The sequence below is a fragment of the Caenorhabditis remanei genome, chromosome V (genome assembly GCF_010183535.1).
Source record: "Caenorhabditis remanei strain PX506 chromosome V, whole genome shotgun sequence".
Classification (NCBI taxonomy): Eukaryota; Metazoa; Nematoda; class Chromadorea; order Rhabditida; family Rhabditidae; genus Caenorhabditis; species Caenorhabditis remanei.
This window is the reverse complement of record NC_071332.1, coordinates 16,485,563-16,502,122: the sequence shown is the minus strand read 5'-3', so window position 1 is coordinate 16,502,122 and position 16,560 is coordinate 16,485,563. Positions and strand designations below refer to the sequence as shown.

Here is a 16,560-nt window from a genome sequence, read left to right as displayed (position 1 = left end):
AGACATCGGGACACTCAGATCTACATCTGGACATGAAAACAACGGTTTTCGGTTGAACATTGAGTTTCGAGCTCAGAATGCTCAATGTTTCAGTCAATTCCTTAGTTTTGTAACATACCGGGCCCCCAGTCACACAATTGGACATGAAACTATCGGTTTTTGATATGTAACTTTGGTTTCTAGACTGAAAACGCTCAATTTCAGAAAAAAACGAAAATTGGACATCAGAACATCCTGGTTCGCATTTTTCCTGGATTTTTCGCTCAAAAACCTATTCTTCGGACATCCGTACATCGAGACATCTTTTTTTGATCTTTGAACAACTTTTTTTGATCTCAAAATCCTGAAACTTAGACATGTGGACAATCAGATCTACATTGAGACTCAAAACCACCAGTTTTCAGCTGAAAATTGAAACCAAGGGAGAGAAAGTTTAAGAGAAAAATTTTCACAAGGTCTACTGTAGTTTTTGTGAAAGACTCTGATAGAAAAGTTTTTTGAAAATACATAGTAGACAACCTTCTAAGAAAGGTCTGTTGCTTGATGAAAAAATGTAGTCAGAGATCTCCCTAGAGAGTCTGTTTCCAGTTATATTTCTTCAATATGTTTTCCCTTCATGTTGTTCTCAAAAATTCTCTTTTGTTTAGCATGCATATGTATTCTCTACTACTAATGATCACCTCTCCCACAATTCATTCTCAAGAGCTAAGGGCTAGCACGCTTTCATTTTCTTTCTCTTTCCTCACCCCGTCTTCCGTTTCTATAGCAACTACACGCATCTTTTTCTTTTTCCAGATGAGCCAACCATCTCTTGGAGCTGATTCCGGCTGTCTCGATTTTGAAATTCCAAATGAAAAAGCTACCGAAACCACTAAAAAGAATCGCGAATCTGGTTCTAGAAGTTATCCAGAATTGGGGTCAGTGGATAAGGGAGGATTCGGATGTAAATATTACTATCTCGCAACAAGTATGGACAACTGGGAAGAAGAGGAGCATAGTGATTAGAGAAGACCAATTAAAAACATTTAATTACAATGCTATTGAATTGATTGTATATTACCAAAACTAATAAATTGTTAACCTTAAAGAATGGAAAATCGAAGCAAAACAAAAAGCCTTCCAGACAAATGTCAAAATACTCAAAATACCTCTCATCCTGATTGTAAGCTTTTCGTTTTTCCGCATGACTGCTCTCTATTTCTCGCGACGAAAGTGATAATTATGAACTAAACTTCACAAATATTCAGACGGGGCTTGGTGAAAAGGAGAAGAAGGAGATTAAAGCAAAATGTTAGAAAAAAGACAAAGCTTGTTGTAATACGAATTGTGAATTTGTTCCTCAGGAGAGATAATTGATGGTTACCTGAAAATGAATAAAAGTGGGGGTTTAAAAATAGAACAATTTATGTGTGGACTCGAAAAAGAGCCACTTCGGAACCGAGACGATTCGGAACAGCGTTGCTATCAAAAAAACCGTTCAAAAAGTGGAACTGTCTAGGGAAGGTCAGTTTGGAGGAATAGGACGTGACCTATATAATTGGAAAGCTGAGGAAACGCTGATTCCAAGTATGTACAGTAGCGAGCATAAGTGAGTATACCTCCATACTTTCACATGTATTAGGTTGATGCATAAGTTTCTTTCTTTTTTGAAGGTGTGACTTTGGTCCTCGGTCTCTTAGCGGAGAGATTGTTTCTCAACCCAAACTTTTTTGCATTCTAATGACCTCTTTAGTGGCTAACACATAATGTTTCAAGTTAGTGCATCGACAGTCCGCTCGTGAAAACGATGACTTTTTCGGTCGCCAACCAAATGTGTATTCTGGTAAGTTTTTTGATTCTAGTCTCATCGATATCAAAATGCAGAGATCTTCATAAAAATTTAAATGCAATTTATAGAACAAAACTTTATCTTGTTATCACACTTTAGTTTTTCATCGGAATGTTGAAAATAAAAAAGTTATGATCAGACGCTCGACAGCAACAAGAAATCATGGTTCGGCTGGGTTCACACAGATTACAGAAAAATTTGAGACAGCATTTATACCAAACTATTTGTGAAAGGTAGAGGATAACATAAGTAAGTTATGCCATAAAAAGTTTATGGCCAAGTCATCATATTAAGTGATACAATTTGGGTGATGTGTTTGCTATGATTTTTGCGCTTCTCAGAAATTTTGTGTACTAGACCTGGGTGGAGTCTAGGTCTCTTCTCAACGCTTACAAACAAGTCTGAATTATTTTGTTACAAGTAATTAACAGTAGATACATTGCTCTGTAATTGTGCAAAAGATCTAATGGATTGCTTCAAAGGTACGAGCAGAAGGCTTCATCAAATTCAAAAATCACGTGATTTTGATGATGTTGATTTCAGGCTTCTTGCGAAAAAAGAGAAATGATGTGAATATCCGAAACAAAATAAATTTAGAAATGTCAATGTCTACTCTACTCAATAATAAACATTTCTACCAATTTTCATATCTAGCGATGAAGAAAAATCGAAAACACTCGCACATCCCTAAATTTCTGTTCCTCACCTTTCTTCAGAGACGGGCATTGAACTAGCGTTGCTTAGATCAAAGGTTTTTATCATATTTTTAAACATGAATCTTTTTGTTTGTTTTAATTCTAATAAGTTTACCCACTCTCGTCAACATTTTCTAGGAAAAAAATGGAGACCAAGAATGGTACCAAAAAAGGGTTCCTCAAGTGTTTTGACGTGTCTACGGCTGAGATTAAGCAGTTGACGGACCTCAAGTCGCAGGTAAAATCACAATGAGTTAAAGGTACTGACCAACTATATTTCTCATTATGTGAACTATTAGTCTTCTAGAAATTTCATACCAAAAATTACCCAAAAAAAGAAAGAAACTTATGCATCAGCCTAATATCTCAGCTGAAACAAGTCCGTTTTGCGTAAACTTTTTTTTCAAAGATAGCTGAAGTATCCAGTAAAATCGACATGAGTTTTTTGTTTGAGCTGATTTTAGCTGATTTTTAAGATTATCGATTTTTCCTAATCTTGATTTGAAAATCCGAAAAAAAACTTTTTATTTTTGAACTGGACCCTATGATTTTTTGAGTCAAAAATGTTGCGTAACTTTTATAAAAACAAAATATGCTCTTAAAATGCTTCTGTGAATCTTCATCATCGTGTTACAGCTCCAGAAGTCCAAAGTAGTATGCTTGTCTAAATTGTCATAACCAGTGTGCTCCACCGGGACTTTGAAACAAGTGAAAACCGGTTTTTCATGAAAGTGAAAACCGGTTTTTCATTGCATCATTTCCTAATTTTTATATTTCCCCATCAGATGGGTGTTGCCAATCCAGGTGTTTGGACATTCGGCAACCATGACATTTCGACACGATACAAAAAAAACCGTCTCTGAAATTAAAGCATTTCAGATCAAACTTACTCAAAAAATGCCATATTTTTCAGAGTTTTTTTAGCCTTTAGTGTCGGAATGTCTCGGTTTCCAAACGTCAACGTCATGGAAATTTGGGCCACGTTAAAAATTCCAAACACTCTGTTCAAAAAAATTGTTTTATTGGATTATTTCGATTTCTAAACGTCTTGTTTCAAAGTTTCCCACTCTCTGTAAATTCTTGCAACTCCTATAAACATTTCCCATGATTCATTTTTCAGATCAAACTCACCTCTAGTAAAACCCGATTCATCATTTTTCCTAATTCCCCTCCCCTAATCATCTGTTTCGTCAGTGATAAGACAATGATTGCACACTGTCAGAATTTTGAGCAGAACATGATTTATTTATTGTTTATTTTTGAAAAGAGACAAAAAAGAAAGGGATGGTGGTCCAGCAGCCTGAGGAGGTGGGACCTGATTTGAGAATTTAAAAAAAATACAATTTTTTTCTGTTCTGTTCAAAAAATTGCTTTGAGTCTATCAAAATTCTATCAAAACTTGATGTCTTGATCTTAAAAACTCTTATCAGTTCAAGAGTTGATTTATCACTGCGTCTCACACCTATTTAAGGAGTATCACACTATCAAATGGAAGGCAAAAAATGTTTCAGTTTCTAACTTTATTTTCCTTTTTATTTTTATTTTCCACAGTCTCTTCCACACGTTCCACTGATTGGAAGGTAGGTTTTGTCAAATCGGGTGCTTTTTTTTAATTGTGTTTTCGTTTTTTTCCAGGAACTTATTCTCCCTCTTATTCCTCATCTAAACTACACTGGTGTGTCTGCCGTTTGTACTAAAGACACAAAACTGTGGTTGAGCTCTTTGCAAAAGTTCGAGCTGGAATCTGGAAAATGTATAGCGACTGGAAAATGTGACACGAATGTTTTGAAAGAGAATCTTTTTGCAGTTCAGCGTAAGTTTTTGTTAATTTTTGTGAACAAAACCAGCTGACATTTTAAAACCCAAGTTTATAGAACTCGACTCATTCGGCCGCCTGCTCGAACCTGGGCTCCTTGAGCTCGAGAACACATTCGAGGGATCTTACCAGGAATGCGAGCGGATTAGTGGTATAAAATACGAAACAAATTACTGCTACATGGCACTTCTCCCAAAATTCAAAAACCCGTTCTCCTCTCTCCCATTCCGATCAGCAGTTTGCATGCCGAGGACTTGTAAGCATAGAGATCTTCCGATTTTGTATAACCAATTGGGCTCGAAACTTTTCACGGCACGACTTGCTCTTTGTGTGCATCGGGAGGTAGAGAAGGATTCAGCGTTCTGGGGTTTTACGTAAGTTAGTGATGGTTTTAACAAATAAAAAATCATCTCAAGGATTGCAGAGTCTTCATGATTATCATGATCTCTATTGCTATTCTCGCCACCTCTGTAGATTTTCTCCGGGAAACTGTCTACGAAAAAAGCAGTGATGAGGAGAAAAACATCGCTCTGAAATTCCTTCTTGCCTTCTCCTTCTGGACAAACGCCGGTCAAATCTTGTCAGTGAAAGAGCAGAAACCAGGATTCATCAAGTCCCTAGACTGTATCAGAGCCTTCTCAATGTCTTGGGTAGTAGCAGGACACGCGTTGATGTATTTCACTTTTGAGGGTAAGGTTCTAAAGGAAAGTCTTACTCTGCTATTTGGTCTGTTTCTAGACACTCTTCTACCCTTGGCTTCCGTGAGCAAGCACATTTGGAACCATTTATTTTTGAACGCAGTTTTCTCCGTGGACACTTTCTTCTTGCTCTCTGGAATCGTTGTTGCATATTTATTTTTCAAGCAAAGACCAAAACCGCATCAAATCAAGAGCCCATTGACTTGGATTCTATTCTACCTTCATCGGTATCTCAGATTGACTCCGCCTTATATGCTTTTCATCGGATTTTTTGTTGTGTATGGCCCGTATATCCAGGGACCGTACGCAGCGTGGATGTGGAGTAAGTCGAAATCTCTGGAATCATACTTGCAAACCGGGCTGAGGCCTAACTGCTTTCAGTCTCAGTATTATGAGCTGAAAAGTATACCAAAATGAAGATCTCGGCAAGATCTACAACTGTGGCCCACTACGGGTCGGATAGCTAGTCGTAAATGTATGGCAGGCCAGGTTAGAATGGGTTTCTCTGTCATTTTTGCGTTTCGGCACTTTTTAACCATCCGGCCCGTAGTAGGTCACTGACATAGAACTCGGCGAGATCTACATTTTGTATTGTTTTCATATCATTAGTTTTCAGATTATTGAGTTTTAAGCGAGTTACGCCCAGGCACGAGTCAGTCCGGCTGACTAGTATGCCTGGAATCTGTTCTGAACCATTTTCAATTTTTTTAGATGTCCTAATCCGCCAAACCGATGGGTGCAGGCACAACTGGTGGAGAAATTTGATCTACATCAACAACTATGACACGGATCAGAAGACAACTTGTTATGGAGTCTCCTGGTACTTGGCTGTTGACACACAATTGTATATCTTGGCTCCAGTCGTTCTGATCGCGCTTTATTTCAGTTTTGCAGCAGGTACATACCGGGAAGGAACTCACTTATATTTTTCTGACTTACCTTACAGGAGCTATCACAATTGTAGCTGGGTGTGTTGGAAGTATTATTACTACATATATTTTATATGGAGTTTATGATAACATGGCCGCTGACTCGTATCACGACGAGTAAGTTTTATAGTTTGGAAGTTTGAAAACCATACTTTTTGATTTTAGCCCGAGCGGAGAGTTCACCAATGTAATGTATCAACGTCCATGGATTCGTTGTACCCCTTACTTGATCGGTCTTCTCACAGGATATATCATCGCCACCTATGGAAATAGAAAGATCCGATTGAACTGGGCGATATCTGTTGTTTGTTGGATAGTAGCGATTGGAATTGGGTTTGCTTGTTTGTTCTCGAATTATGACTATGATAATGGGTCATATTGGAGTCCATTCGCGAAGGGAACGTTTTATAGTTTTTCGAGATTGGGATGGGCGATCGCAGTGGCTTGGGTTATCATTGCGAACCATTTTGGATGGGGAGGTAGGTTGATATCATACGTGCATGTGAATCAGGCGGCATAACTTGCTTAAAACTTCATATTACAAGCTCAAATTGTACCAAAATGTATATCTCGGCGAGTTCTCTGTCCGTGACCAACTACGGGTAGGATGGCGAATTGTTAATGTGCCCCGGGTCGGGCTAGAATGGATTTTTTGGTCCTTTTCGCGTTTTTTGCACTTGTTTAATAGGCTACTCGACCAGTTGTGACTTACGGACCTAGAACTCTCCGAGATCTACATTTTGGTATATATTTCACCTCATAGTATTGAGTTTTAAGGGAGTTACGCGCCGGTCCGTTTCGGCCCGGTTTGCAAGTTATAAGCCTTTTCATTTGAGCGCACTTTCTTAACTACAAAAATTTTTTAATTGCAGGCCCAATTAACGCATTTATGTCGCACCCCATCTGGCAACCATTCGGAAGACTATCCTACTGCGCTTACATTGTTCACTGGCTGGTTCTCTACTACTTCCTGAACGTTGGAGATCGGCCTATTCGTTTTTATAACGCTTGGCAAGTGGTGAGTTCACTTCACTTGAAACCTAATAAATTTTCCGCATTTCAGTACTGCTACTACGCGATCCCTGCTACAGTACTCTCCTACATTGCCGCCTTCTTTTGGAGTTGCCTTTTCGAAGTGTCCACCTTGAAGTGAGTAGAGTGCTCCAGGATTTCCCAGAATTCCATCTTTTCAGACTCGAGAAAATGTTGATTGAAGCTATTCTTGGCATGGGTGCGGACTCCGGCGCCCACTCCAAAAAACCAATTTCCTCTAGCATACAACCCGAAGAGATTTCGAAAGGACAGCCACAAACTGCTTGGGATATTGATGTCGAGGTGGAGCCAGAGGACTCTAAGCTTTGAGTCTGAAAATGTTTGCTCCTGATCTTTAACAAAAAAATCTTGTGACCAAAACCTTTTTCTCACGCTAGTGTCCAAAACAATCGGTTCTCTTAACCTGACATACCACAACGTTTTTCATATTTTTGTTTAAGAAAAATTACATGCTGATCATGATCAATCTAATAAGTGTGTTTATTTTGTTGTCCAGAGTTAATAAATTCCAGTAATATTATAACAAATCTTGGTCGATATGTTGTCTAGGCTCTTTTTTTTTGGCAATTTGTGTGTTTTCAAGACACTTTTCCCGTTATGTGAAATGTAGACTTGGAATTTTGATTTTTTGAATGTTACCTGTTTTGGCTCAAAATAGAATATAGAGCCCATTTTTTTGAATTTTTTGAGATTTCACAGCGGAAACTTTTTTCGGTTTTTTTACGGCGAAACATTTTCGTATAGTTTTCGAAAAAAAAGGTCGAAAAATTTTGAACTTTCTACTGAAGTTTTCGATAATTAAGTAATAAACATAGTGATTTTACGATTTTCCTAAACTTTTTTCCAATTTCGTGCTCAAAAACATGTTTCCGGAGTCTTTGTTTGAATTATGTACATACAGTTTTCATACAAATTCAAGATTTTTGCCTCCGAAAAACAACTTGATTTTTTTTTCGAATTTTTCCGAATTTTTTGGTATAAAGTTTTAAAAAAAGTTATTTTAAAAAAATTTTCGTAAATTTTTTTCGCACAGCTCTGATCTTTGCATTGCTCATTTGTGTTCAGTTATTCACCTCTCATAGTTCATATCAAATCGTTTTCCCACAGACACAGTTTTCGAATTTTTTAAAAATCTCCGGAGCATTTTCACGAGCCCATTATAGCAAAACTAGATGAACTGGCGCACATCTGACGTGAGAAAAGTGGAGCATGACTCTTTCCAAATGTCAATTTTCATTTTGTCTCAAAAAAACCAATCCATTATATTTTCCCGTTGTCATTTTCGTTCTCCAACTGATCTCATTTTTGTACTCATGTTGTACTTCCCCCCCCCCCCCCTTTTTTCCCACGTGTTCTGTTCCAATGTACAATTTTTGCTTTCTTCAAGATTCCACCTTTTTCTTCTCTTCAATTTCCGGATCCATTTCGAAGCTCCGCCCATTCTGCAGGAAATTGAATTCATTTCCGGTGGTTTCAGGATCTCTCCAGGATTTCCATCATATTTGATCTCAAAGAACGATGCCAGCGGATTGTGAACCTGATGTTTTGATCTCTGGAACCTTAGTGGTTCTCAAATTCTCCCCACTTTTCTCACTACCATTTTTCATTTTTGCCGGGTATGTGTTGGCCTACAAATCGAGTAAACACCTGCAACCATCAAAACGAGCCTACGGTTATTTTTTGATATGGTTAGTTACGAGGTTTTAGGTATAAGTCATACTTAAAATTTTTATTCCAGCAAATATCTCAGCTTATTATTCCTTTCCTCTGGAATCGCACCTATAATACATACTCATGCATGGGGATTCCATGCTACAGGATTCCTTCGATTATTTGATTTGTTGAACCCTATGTGGTCGATTATTATCACTATGTATGGGCATTTAGGTAAGTTTTCTAAATTTCTAAATTTCCACTAATATCTGAAATTTGAGTCATGCTATTCTTTCTGGTCCAAGTCATTAACACCCGGTGCGAAGCTATTGAAAAGCTGGCAGTTGTGGCTTTCGAGGAGGAGAAGAAGATGTTTTTCTTGATCAGATGCCTTCTGAAAGTTCTCTATTTTTTTATTCTTTTCTCATTTTGGTGTCTTCTTCTAACACTTGGATTCGGAGAAGGAGATGTGCAACGAAGGTTGAGAGGTGCAGTGGAAAAGGTGAGTTTCCTTTCTTTTCTTCTACGCCCTTGTTCAATGTAACGCACGGAGCCTCCTTACACAGGTAGAGCGCAAAGTCCCAAAAACGGACCAGCGCCGGATCACCGGCGAACATTCTGTGGCTGACCGACGGGCCGCCAACGGTCCGTCGAACATCCGTAGACGGCCCGTTTTCTCGCTTTTTGAGCCGCTGACGGACCGGTTTTCATCCGTTTTCAACCCATTCTGGTCCCTTCCCGGTCCCCATTAGGCTTGTTAAAAATGATTTTTTGCGAACAGTACTCGTTATTACTAATACTTATTTATTAACAAAACAAAATTAATAACAAAAAATGTTGACACTTATAAAAAATAATTTTTTAAAGAAACATCAAAACTAGGTGACTGAGACTTTAGAAAATTCGCCTTTTGGCTCGGTGCTCGTCGATTTTCCGCATCAAACAGGCGAGTCGAGAGTGACTTTCTTCACTTTTTCCTCTCGTGGCTTCTCTTGATGTCCAATCTTCGTTGAGATGAATTCGCTTGTAGTCGAATCAAACCAATCTGAAAGAGAATAAGTTACAATACACTTCATAGTTATTGGACAACTTACTTATCACTCAATCATTTGACAACATGGTGCGCATGATGAGAGCATTGAAGTGAGGTATCGAACAGAGAACCAGTGAATTGTTGAAATCCCCAAATCGACGAAGTAGCCGTTTGACCGAGAAGACTGTCTTGATGATGATGATTCTTCGAGTGTTCTCCACGATGATGGGACATTGAATCGGCTACAAAGACTTCACTACTACTTCCTCCCATCGATAGTTCGTTTCCACTGTCGTTTGCATCGGCATCAAAAATGTCGGTTTGATGATGATGAAGACGTGGTCCCTCTCCTCCAGATGATTGTTGTTGTTGCTGTATTGCTCCTCCTTCCGTTTCCATTGATGTCATTGCCTAGTGGTGGCAATCGCCATTCGACAATAGTGTATCATGTTGACCTTGACCGTTTGATCTCTGAAAAAATACTAGCTAAGTTTCCACTATTTGAAAAAGCGCGATTATCATACTTTTGGTTTCCACTGAGTCCACTGAAGACTTCTTCTCCATATCGATTAACCAGCTCTTCCGCTTGTCGATTTAGACACAAACTTCGGACTTCCAGTGACATTTGCTGAAAATATTCACATTTTACACTTAGGTTTCGCAATTATCTGATACAAACCTTACGAATCCTTTGAAATTTCTCGCTTTTGGTGTCCAGTAAGGTCGCGCCGACGACGAAATTCTCGATTAGCCTGAAAATAGACAATTTCGTCGAAATTAGTAATAAATAACGAGTGAAAACGTTTTTGACAGATAAATAAACCTGTTTTACTGAAAAGAATGTAAGAATGTAGAAAAAGAATGTAGAAATACCATAAAAATTGAAGGAAAACGAACGAAATAAAATTTTGACGCGGAAAAAATTCAGTGTCGATTTACGACAAACAAGGCGCGCTGCCGTAATTTCGGAGTGTCGTTGCGAGCTTCAGCTTCAACGAGTCAACTCGAAAAATGCGAATACCCGGAAATTTCATGAAAAAGGATGGTTTTTTTGAAAAAAAAAACACATAAAATGAAAAAGCCTGATAATTCTTGGATTAAATTTGTTTTTAAATTGAAACTTGTCTGATAGTGAATGAAAATAGGAAGTGATCAGATAGCGAATACTACAGTAATACTAGTGAGATTGTGAATAGAAGCTTCACTAAATAAAGTATCCTTCTGGTTCGGTTTTGTGATTTAGAAAATTCTTGAATATGAAAAGCTGAATGTTGTACAAGGTCAATAAACCAAGTATAGACATCCTCTAGCTCTATAGCTGTTCGTTGAACCACTAGCAGCACTATTTCTTTATATAAGTTCACTTAGTTGAAAAAATTAACCATTTAGACTTTTATTGAATTACTAGAACACTAAAACTACTTTTGTATAGATTTCAGTGATTTTTCTATACTAAATACCTTCTAAGCCTGTCTGAGTACTTTGAGACGCCATTAAGCCGCCATTAGCCCGTTTTTCAGCCGCCATTAACCCGTTGTTCGTCCGTTTGCTTCATAACATGTCGATAACAAGAAAATGATAGCTTCAAACAACTTCTACTGACTCTAAATGACATAACAATGATTTTGAAGCAGTATTTCAAAAATCCATTTTTTGACTGGTTTTTAACAGTTATTTGGCGGGCCGGTAACGGACCGTCGTTGGCCCGTTTGCGGTTGTTTAGCCGCCGTTGGTTCGCCACTCGCACGTATGCGGCCGCTCAGCCGTCGGTCGTCCGTTTTTGGGACTTAGCGGTCTACCTGTGTTAGCTCAGTTGGTAGAGCGTGAGACTTTTAATCTTAAGGTCAGGGGTTCGAGTCCCCTAGGTGGCTTGATTTTTTAAATTTCTTCCCGAATTTTGATATTCCAGACAACAGTAAAAATCAATTGCTCATCTTTCTTTTTCCTGGACACCGAATCATGGCGTCTTGTGATATCGATAATATCGATTGTGTTCTTGCTGGTTATTTTTCTCATCTTCTCCATTGGATACCTATCAGGAGTCTACAGTATCCTGAAAAAGTCAAAAGCAAAGATCTCAAAAAAGTTCTGGAAGATCCAAACCGGATTTTTGTCGTTATTGGGGATCCAAGTTGTCCTGCTATTTTGTTTCTTACTGTTTCTACCAATATGCTTCCTGGCTTTGAAGACACCAGGTTCTGAGTCCAGTGAGTTTTTTTGGTCAAACCAAAAAACAATTTTAACATTTTTCAGCATCCCTCACAATTTTACTGTTTATCGCTCATCACGGCACAATTTCCACTATAATTTTCATAGTGGCACATCGATTCGTGAGATCGCGTATTCTTAGAACTTACAATAATTGTGTTCCGAAATCCCGACGGATCGGAATCATTGTGGACGCGGATCGTCTGGATATACATTCAACACCGCAAGTTCAAGTGTTTACGGTTATCGTTGAGAATACTTCTGTCTGAGTTTTCTTTTAAAATAAATTTTTTCAAAATAAAATTCACAATATATTTATGAAAATACATTAAAATAGAAAGTGCGCTTTAATGAAAACATTTAGAGTGAACAATGATAATTGATTTTATCGATTGATTTGGCAGAACAATAATTACTGAAATTCACGTCACTCAGCAGGCTAACCGTGCCATCATCCATGTTAAGAGATCGAAGCCATACTCCTCCTAAATTTTTCTCGTTTACATAATTCAGTTTAGCCTCGATACTCTTCTTGTTCTCAAACGATGAAAATGTTCTAGATTTTTCATCAAACATATAAGAGGTCTTGGTTTTCTCATCCCAAGCAGCTGCCTCGAATTTTATCCCAGATTCCGTGGCCAGTCTCCTCGATTTGTATATGGTTGCATTAATCTCCTTACCATTAACCCGTTCGACATTTCTGAATACCTCGCTTTCCGTTTGCTCCGTTTTCACATTTCTCCAAATACTCGCGTCCATTGGTATCACAAGATTCAGTTTACTTGTTTCTTTCAACTTGCATGCATAAAAATTCATGGTATAATCCACGGTGAAGTTCTCTCTCGGCGCAATATCATGGTACAGGGGTGCCGTCGGTCCGGTTTGCCATCTCCATGGTGTAAAAAAGTCCATTGAGAAAATATTCATGAAATCCACATGTTTGATAATGTCTTCCAAATCAAAGCTAACCGCCCAGTTATCTGGAATCCCTTTGGGCGCAGCTGTCACTGAGAAAATATATTCCTTGTTTTTTTCAAGCAACTTCAGGCGGAGCTCTTTCACAAAAAGTAAGTAACTTGATTTGTCGGAAGTGGTTGCCCATTTCCAGAACAAATCAACACCATCGGCTTGATTCTCCTCTAGGAATGAAACAATAGAGTCGCTTAGTTTGCTGCAATTGATAAAATTTAAAGTACATATGCAGATAAAATTTTAAAAATTCGCACCTTCTGTCAAATTCAGTAGAATTGTCTAAAAAAGAATGAAGCTCATGTCCAATTGATATCATCACTTTCAAAGCACAGCCTTTTGCCTTGTTTCTCAACTTCTCAAACCTAAGCTTTGTCCGGTGTGTTTTGAATTCAATGGTTCCATTTACAGACAAGAATTGGTGAGAGAAAACGACGTGAGTCAATTTTTCAAGATAGCTCTCCCTTATTTCTGCCGAGTCGGTGTCGTCATAATATCCAATAACTCGTTTTTTGCAATCTCGGTTGTCTGAAATTAGGACTCAGATTAAATTAGCATTAAAGGTTTACAAAGATCAACTCTGATATTTTCAAAGAATAATGTGTGTCTGTCAATGGATTTTCATATCCAAAGAATTTTTTATTCGGTCTGAAACCCGCTGAGAGCGATCGCAGATGAGATTGGGCATTTCGTTTATTTTTCAAATTTTGTTGCTACTTTCGCTCGTTTTTGTTGTTTTCTTTCAATGAATTTCATAGTAAACGACAAAAAATGATAGAAAAAAAGAAAATCTGAAAAACCAATATGTTCGAAGTGAAATTTCTAGAATTTTCCACGGTCACAGAAATGAGCAAACTGTTTCGCCGTTCATTCTCAGTGGGGATAGGACCGAATCAAAATTCTATAGATATGAAAATAAACTCACAGACACTCATACATTATTCTATAAAAAATCCGAGTTGCCCTTAATACACCTTTAAATAGGATGTTTGAAAAAACTCACGTGCGGGATGGTTGAAATGTAAGAGAAACGTGAGGAATCCAATGGCCAGCACAGCAAGAATGACCAGAAGTACAGCTAATGTTGCAAGAGTTGATCGTTTGCTGGTTCTGTTTCTGAAAAATAAAATATAGACACTTCTCGAGACAAGTTGGATGGATATTACTCTCAACTGAAAACTCAATCTCCAAAATTCCAAATTAAAATCTCACCTCTTACCATTTTCCAACAATTGATCATCAGCAGTTGCCCTTAAATTCTCTGCCATTTCCAACGCAGTATAAAAAATAAACAACAAATCACCAGACCGTCTGTGCGGCCAACTCTTATAACACTGTCGTTCCTCAGTCTTCAATTTCGGGAGAACCGGTTCTTTTTTGAATTGGTGGGCTGACTGATGATTAAATTGTTTGTTGTTGATTCTTTTGAGAAATTAAGATCATTCCTCATTATTCAGAAATTACCTCATGTCTAATTGCATGTATTATATATCCACAACAACTTTATGTCTTCCTCTATGTCTCTACTACTCACAGACTCGTCACATGCCTGGCCGGAGATTTTTGCTTGCAATTGTTTAAACATTTTATTAAAATAACTTATGTATGTAACACAAAAACGTGAATTATGCGCTCTCATAAATAATGTTATGCACATTGATAATTGACAGTACCGATTGATTTGGCAGAGCAATAATCACTGAAATTCACGTCATTTAACATGCTAAACGTGTCATCATCCATATTGACCGATCGAATCCAGATTCCTCCTAAATTTTTCTCCTTCACATAACTCAGTTTAGCCTCGATACTCTTCTTGTTCTCGAATGATGAAAATGTTTTAAATTTTTCATCAAAAATATATGAACTCTTGGTTTTCTCATCCCAAGCAGCTGCGTCAAAGTTTATCCCCGTTTCCGTGGCCAGTCTCCTCGATTTGAACAATGTTGCTTGAACCACGCCATTGACCAAGTCGGCTTTCCTGAATACCACACTTCTTGGTAGCTCCGTTTTCACATTTTCCCAAATCCTCGCGTCCATTGGAATCACAAGATTCAGTTTACTTGTTTCTTTCAACTTGCATGCATAATAATTCATGGTATAATCCACGGTGAAGTTCTCTCTCGGCGCAATTCCATGGTATAGTGGTGCCGCGGGCCCGATTAGCCATCCCCATGGTCCATAAAAGTCCATTGAGAAAATATTCATGAAATCGACATGCTTGATCATTTCCTCCAAATCAAAACCATCCGGCCAGTAACCTGGGATCCCCGCGGGCGCAGATGTCACTGAGAGATTGTATTCTTTGTTCATTTCCAGCAACTTCAGGCGAAGCTCCTTTACAAAAATTGAGTAACTTGACTTATCAGAAGCAGTTGGCCATTTCCAGAACAAATCAACACCGTCGGCTTGATTCTTTTCTAGGAATGAAACAATTGAGTCGGTTAATTTGCTGCAATTAATAAAATTAAAAATATATAAGTAGACAACATTTTAGTTCCAACCTTCTCCCACATTCAGTAGCCATTACCGACCCAAAATGTTGTCCTCCTCCAATTGATATCATCACTTTCAAACCAAAGCGTTTTGCTTCGTTTCTCAATTTCTCAAACTTTAACTTTGCTCTATCGTTTCTGAATTCAATGGTTCCTTCTGCAGACAAGAATTGGTGAGAGAAAACGACGTGGGTCAGTTTTTCAAGATGGTTGTCCCTTATTTCTGCAGATCCGGTGTCTTCATAATATCCAATCACTCGTTTTTTGCAATCTCGGTTGTCTGGAATTAGGAGGCAGATTAAATGATCATTAAATGAGATGTTTGAGAGAACTCACGTGCAGGATTGTTGAACCGTAAGAGAAACGTGAGGAATCCAATGGTCAGCACAGCAAGAATGGCCAGAAGTACAGCTAGTGGTGTTGCGAGAGTTGACCGTTTGCTTGTTCGATTTCTGAAAAGACAAAATGTCGGGGTATTACCTTTAACCATAGTTGTCAAGGCCCGGCCCGGCTTCAAAAAATGACCTTTTTTTCCTAATTTTTTTTCGAAATTTTTTCAATTTTTTATCGAAAATGTGACCATTTTCTACTATTTTTCAGATTTTCTTCTAATTCTGAATCATAGTCGAAAATTTGACTTTTTCGCGAAAAAATTCAAAAAATCTGAAAAAATTTGAAAATTTGACTTTCGCGCAAATTTGCCTGGGTCTTCGGGCCGGCCCTGATTTCGTCGACAAGACCCGACCCGGCCCGGCTCGGGCCGGGCCTTGCCAACTATGCCTTTAACTGAAAAATCAATCTGAAAACTTCTTAAAATTAAAATCTCACCTGCTATTCTTTTCCAGCAGACAATCCGTAGCAGTTGCTATTAAAACCGTCATTTCTAATTCTGCAGCAACAAATCACCCCGATCGTCGGTGCTGTCTACTTTTATAATCCTATCGTTCCTCAGTCTTCAATCTCAAGAGAACCTGTTCTTTTTTAATTTGTGGGATGTGTCATTCGTTTATTGCTGATTTTTTTTTGAAAAAGTAAGATTATTCCTCATTTTTTAAACTCCATGTACCAAATCCGCCCACTCTTATTATTTCATGTCTAAATGCATCAATTATCAATCCGTAACAACTTTATGTCTTCTTGTATGCCTCTACTTTCTACAGTCTTTTTACATGCCAGCCCGTAG

General features: G+C 38.1%; 6 protein-coding genes across 6 annotated transcripts; 3 read left to right on the top strand and 3 right to left on the bottom strand.

Annotated features, from left to right (window-relative positions):
* Window positions 1-795: 795 nt before the first annotated feature.
* On the top strand, window positions 796-1,005 carry GCK72_020585 (uncharacterized protein; the record flags this gene model as incomplete). The annotated part of the gene is made up of 1 exon (XM_003099370.2): window positions 796-1,005. The coding sequence occupies one exon, from the start codon at window positions 796-798 to the stop codon at window positions 1,003-1,005; it is 210 nt and encodes a 69-aa protein (XP_003099418.2).
* Window positions 1,006-3,807: 2,802 nt separating this feature from the next.
* GCK72_020584 (uncharacterized protein) lies at window positions 3,808-7,328 on the top strand (the record flags this gene model as incomplete). Its single annotated transcript, XM_003099331.2, has 11 exons — window positions 3,808-3,831; window positions 4,159-4,336; window positions 4,398-4,713; window positions 4,764-5,029; window positions 5,078-5,359; window positions 5,749-5,934; window positions 5,984-6,083; window positions 6,132-6,445; window positions 6,839-6,984; window positions 7,030-7,115; window positions 7,160-7,328. The coding sequence occupies 11 exons, from the start codon at window positions 3,808-3,810 to the stop codon at window positions 7,326-7,328; spliced, it is 2,067 nt and encodes a 688-aa protein (XP_003099379.2).
* Window positions 7,329-8,537: 1,209 nt separating this feature from the next.
* On the top strand, window positions 8,538-12,182 carry GCK72_020582 (uncharacterized protein; the record flags this gene model as incomplete). The annotated part of the gene is made up of 5 exons (XM_053733663.1): window positions 8,538-8,707; window positions 8,758-8,906; window positions 8,954-9,174; window positions 11,615-11,912; window positions 11,959-12,182. 5 exons carry the CDS (start codon window positions 8,538-8,540, stop codon window positions 12,180-12,182), a joined length of 1,062 nt encoding a protein of 353 aa, XP_053582576.1.
* GCK72_020583 (uncharacterized protein) lies at window positions 9,778-10,113 on the bottom strand (the record flags this gene model as incomplete). Its single annotated transcript, XM_053733664.1, has 1 exon — window positions 9,778-10,113. One exon carries the CDS (start codon window positions 10,111-10,113, stop codon window positions 9,778-9,780), a length of 336 nt encoding a protein of 111 aa, XP_053582577.1.
* A 91-nt stretch (window positions 12,183-12,273) lies between the features above and the next one.
* GCK72_020581 (uncharacterized protein) lies at window positions 12,274-14,150 on the bottom strand (the record flags this gene model as incomplete). The annotated part of the gene is made up of 4 exons (XM_053733662.1): window positions 12,274-13,084; window positions 13,140-13,410; window positions 13,886-13,998; window positions 14,095-14,150. The coding sequence occupies 4 exons, from the start codon at window positions 14,148-14,150 to the stop codon at window positions 12,274-12,276; spliced, it is 1,251 nt and encodes a 416-aa protein (XP_053582575.1).
* Window positions 14,151-14,529: 379 nt separating this feature from the next.
* GCK72_020580 (uncharacterized protein) lies at window positions 14,530-16,258 on the bottom strand (the record flags this gene model as incomplete). The annotated part of the gene is made up of 4 exons (XM_003099308.2): window positions 14,530-15,334; window positions 15,387-15,657; window positions 15,714-15,829; window positions 16,206-16,258. 4 exons carry the CDS (start codon window positions 16,256-16,258, stop codon window positions 14,530-14,532), a joined length of 1,245 nt encoding a protein of 414 aa, XP_003099356.2.
* Between the last annotated feature and the right edge of the window lie 302 nt (window positions 16,259-16,560).